Source organism: Girardinichthys multiradiatus, chromosome 6 (assembly GCF_021462225.1).
Source record: "Girardinichthys multiradiatus isolate DD_20200921_A chromosome 6, DD_fGirMul_XY1, whole genome shotgun sequence".
Classification (NCBI taxonomy): domain Eukaryota; kingdom Metazoa; phylum Chordata; class Actinopteri; order Cyprinodontiformes; family Goodeidae; genus Girardinichthys; species Girardinichthys multiradiatus.
Genome location: NC_061799.1, coordinates 4,734,756 through 4,739,258, shown reverse-complemented (window position 1 = coordinate 4,739,258; position 4,503 = coordinate 4,734,756). Strand labels below are relative to the sequence as shown.

The 4,503-nt window shown below is 37.1% G+C and overlaps 1 protein-coding gene across 1 annotated transcript; it reads right to left on the bottom strand.

The window, feature by feature from the left end:
* Positions 1–626: 626 nt before the first annotated feature.
* insl3 (insulin-like 3 (Leydig cell)) lies at positions 627–1,812 on the bottom strand. Its single transcript, XM_047369031.1, has 2 exons — positions 1,533–1,812; positions 627–1,435 (listed from the first exon to the last, which is right to left on the bottom strand). Exons 1-2 carry the CDS (start codon positions 1,723–1,725, stop codon positions 1,254–1,256), a joined length of 375 nt encoding a protein of 124 aa, XP_047224987.1. The 5' UTR covers positions 1,726–1,812; the 3' UTR covers positions 627–1,253.
* Positions 1,813–4,503: the final 2,691 nt, after the last annotated feature.

Genomic DNA, 4,503 nt, shown 5'->3' with positions numbered 1-4,503 from the left:
AGTCGTGAAGAAGAAAATGCAAATAGGATGATTGATTACTAATTTTATTTATGGGTCAAATAATGCAGCTACATTCTTAAAATGAAAAAGCATTTCTGGAAATGCTTTTTCATTTTCAAATTTTACATTTCAAATTGAATTTTGGTATCTATTTGCTGGGGTACATTTTGAAAAATAAATCTCAAATGTCTTTTTCTTTTTAATTAAGTGAAAGAATGAGCAGTGAATGAAAGAAGAAGAAAATTAAAATGCAAATAGGATTATTGATTACTAATTTCATTTATGAATCAAACAATGCAGCCACATTCTTAAAATGAAAAAGCATTTCTGAAAATGCTTTTTCATTTGAAATATGGTAACGATTTGCTTCCATACTCTGCACGTTTGGAGTCACAAATAAGTTTCTTTCCTCAAATCTCCATTAACTGAATATTATATAAGAGAGTGGGCCAAAACTCCTCCACACTGATCAGGTCAGACAGAAGATAATTGGGATCTTTACATTAAACAAGCTACTTGAAACTGAAATTTACAGTTATACTCAATAAATATTGTTGAATAATTCATTTATTTCAGTAGCCCAGTCAATATAAGTGAAACATTATATTCATCAGTTACACACAGACTGATGTTTTCAAGCCTTTATTTCTGTTAATTATTGAAAAGTATGTATAACAAAAACCTTATCTTTAAAAGGTACTTGCCTAACATTTTTAATTTATTGAATAAACCCGTATAAACCCTTATTTAGCCACATCTCTGAGAAAATAAGGACTACAATGTGAGTTGGACATGAAGCTGGAAAGCAGTTTCAGAAAAGGAGTGCAGGCCCCACGACAGTAGAGGAAAACAGATTAAAACACTGATTATGATTGGATGGCACCTACTTCATTATTAATTTTATTTGTCTTCTTTTACCTTATTGTGGTTGCATGAGTGTAGAAAAACAGCCATGGCATGACTTTGTAATCATCAAAGGTCTAATGCAGTGCAATACTTTTGCACTGATTGCACTGAAATAAGGTATACTAATACAAATAAACAACATCTGATTTGATTACTCTCCAAAAATCTTGTGTTCATTTAGGATTTTTTTTTTCTTCTTTTGCTGTCTCTTGTATACAGAACAATTAAGAATTGAAATATTTGACTGGATTTCTTAAAAACAGGGTTACTTGGCCAAGATCCCTTAGGACTTCACAGCGCAAAATAAAATCTTATATCCAGCTGTTGGACAAGTGGTATAGATGTACTTAGCAAAACTGAATCAGTTCTTTCATGCTGCATCCTTTCTCACAGCAAGTGTCAGATATTTTTCCAGCAGATCGTCTGATTCGAAAGGTCAGGGGGTGCCAGAAAGGAGCCAAAGCAGACGTGGTCTCATCAGACTGTGGGGTGATATGGAGTGTCTCTTCAGTGGAGGGATCCTGGTCCCCTGTGCAGAGGTGAAACATCAAGTATTTAAAGAGAAAACTGAACAAATCTTCATTGATAATGTTTAAAAAAATGTGAATCCAACCGGCAGAACTTACAGCCAGAGGTGAGCTGCTGTTGGCTCAGCTCTGTGTCCGGGATGCTTCTCCTCAGCCGAGAGCTCCCACAGGATGAGACGGCCAGACGGATCAGCTCTCGCCCACACATCTTAATCCTGTCCTGTGCGTGAGCCAGATACACTGCAGCCAGCAGCACCACCAGCAGACAGGGCAGCGACTTAGCAGCAGCCATTATTTGCAGATAGTTGGTCGGCAGAGGCAACAAACGTCTAAAGGTTATGACAAGTGAGGCTGGCAGGGTTTTAACTTATTCAAGGAACTTGAAGGGCTTTATATAGTTAGTGAGTGTCACTGATAGTTGCAGTTTTAAAAATGCTGAGTCCGGCAGGTTCTCCAAAAGATGTAATCAGCCTTGGCGAGGGAACAGGATGTTCTGAGCCACAAATAAGTCCAAAACTCAAGGCTGAAACTGACATAAAGATAAAACCCTGATTTCATTTTGCTCCACCACAAGTGCTACAAAAACTAAGGATAAATATTATAAAAGTGAACAAGAGATATGTTTACCCCATATCTTAAGACATCTTGAAGGATGGCAGCTAATGGGAAGAGAGAGGCACTGGGAAAGACGGTGTCAAGGGTACTGACGCAGCCTGGTCACCTCGGGCCATGCTCCAGTTGAATAACCATATAAGTGATGACTGCTTCATAAGACAAGACAAGGGAAAATACAAATGGTGGCACATTTAATACGTGTTATGTACTTGCAGTTATGCTTAGCTTTGGAACCTGAAGTAATCCAGACCAACCTAGCCTTGTTGGTCCACTCTTTTTTGTAAAACTGTTTTCATACAGCCACATTAGAGGCTTTTTGAAAATTAAGAGCCTGTTTAAGGTCTATTTAAATTAGTTTTTTCATCTCAAATACATGTTTGAGAAAGAAATCGAGGACAGTGCCTCTGGACTTACAGAAGAAATCTGTAGGGGGTGAAATTTGTTTTAAATCAAACTGTATAGAGATTTAAATAATATTTTTGAGAAAAGAGTGAGTTTTTGGTTTTCACAGTGAAAGTGTAAGGATCATACACTGCAAACTGTGCTTTAAAAAGCATACTCAGTGTAGAATAATTCTGTTTAGGTGTGATGACTGAACTTTTCATTTAACATGATCTCTTTTGGTGTAAATATCAAGCTGTGTCTTAAAGGATCATTGTTTGGTGAAGAAAAACCAAGTTTAGCTTTGACCACTCATAAACTGGACGGCGTTTGAAGGAAGGGCCTGTTCCACTAATTGTTAACTGTTAATGAAGTAGCTAAAAGTAGCATTTAGCAGGTAAAAAAAATGTATGATGGTGAACAGAACTGGAAGAAGAGTTTATGCTGCCAGAAGCATGACTCTGAACCAACACAGCAAATAACATTTGCTGTCAGATGACTCAGATGTTAATTTACATGCCTTAACACGCTTTCAAGGTCATCGGCTTAGCTCTGTAAGCTTTTCATTGACTTCCTTTAGTCTCCATCTATTCCTGTCTGGGTCATGAAAAGTAGCCAAAGTCTCTCAAGACTTCTGAGTTTTAATTGATAGTGGCAGGATTAGTAACCCCTGGTAGTTCTTCTCTCAGCTGATCCTGTAATACTATAAACAATATTATATACTTCTAGATGAATAGGACAAGATTCTGCTCATGAAGACAGGTTAGAAATAAATCTTTGTTATTGAGAAGACATACAGTGAAAACCAAAACATCTTTCTCCACCAAGTTATTATATTTCTAATTGTCAACATCATGTTTTTTTTTTTTTTTTAATACATGCTTGCTTTTTGTTGTGCTTTGCTAGGTTGTGACATACATAATTGAGATCACTTGACAAATGCGTAATACTTGCAAATGCAGTAAAATGTCTTTTTAGATCAGTTAAATAAAGATATTTTCCTCTCCTGTAAACAAAAACCACGGATATATGCTAAAAAAAAAATGAATGTGTGTGTTAAGAGCCAATTGTGGTCACCTTTTTTTGCTTGTTGGAAAGTAAGCATACTGTGAGAGCAGTGTAGGTGTAAAAACCTACACTGCATTTCTGAAACATCATCTCTACAGATAAACTTAATGGTGGTGGTGTTGTGATAGTCTAAAGCTGCATTGCTCCTTCAGGACCTGGATGACCTACTGTATTTCTCTAACACTGCATTATTTCAGGGGGGGATCTTTAACCATTCCTGTTTGCACAAACTCTCTAGATCATCCAGAGTCCGTAGATTCTGTCTGATGTGGACACCGAAAGATTTATTTTGTGTCTGGTTAACTATTTCAGAGTTGTTCTGCCATATGTTTTGGATTATTATCCAGCTAAAAGGTTAAATAATGACCAATATTGAGTTTACTGGGAGAAGCCATCAATGGTTTATTTAAAATGGTATTTCAAAGAGTTCATGATTCCATGCAGTCTAGTATGGTTCACATGATCCTTGGATGAGAAAGAGGCCATCATAGATAGAGCTGGAGGAGGTTTCAGTGGAGAGGGAGTTTGGAAGAATGCTGAGACTGCTAGCCCCTGACCCGGTTCCAGATTAGCGGAAAAAAACAAGTACGAGTATGAATATGAGAATGAGTATGAGTGTTGTCTATAGTATAATATAATATAGTAATAATATGTATTATTAATATTTATAATATATTATATACAGGGGTTGGACAATGAAACTGAAACACCTGGTTTTAGACCACAATAATTTATTAGCATGGTGTAGGGCCTCCTTTTGCGGCCAATACAGCGTCAATTCATCTTGGGAATGACATATACAAGTCCTACACAGTGGTCAGAGGGATTTTAAGCCATTCTTCTTGCAGGATAGTGGTCAGGTCATTACGTGATACTGGTGGAGGAAAACGTTTCCTGACTCGCTCCTCCAAAACACCCCAAAGTGGCTCAATAATATTTAGATCTGGTGACTGTGCAGGCCATGGGAGATGTTCAACTTCACTTTCATGTTCATCAAACCAATCTT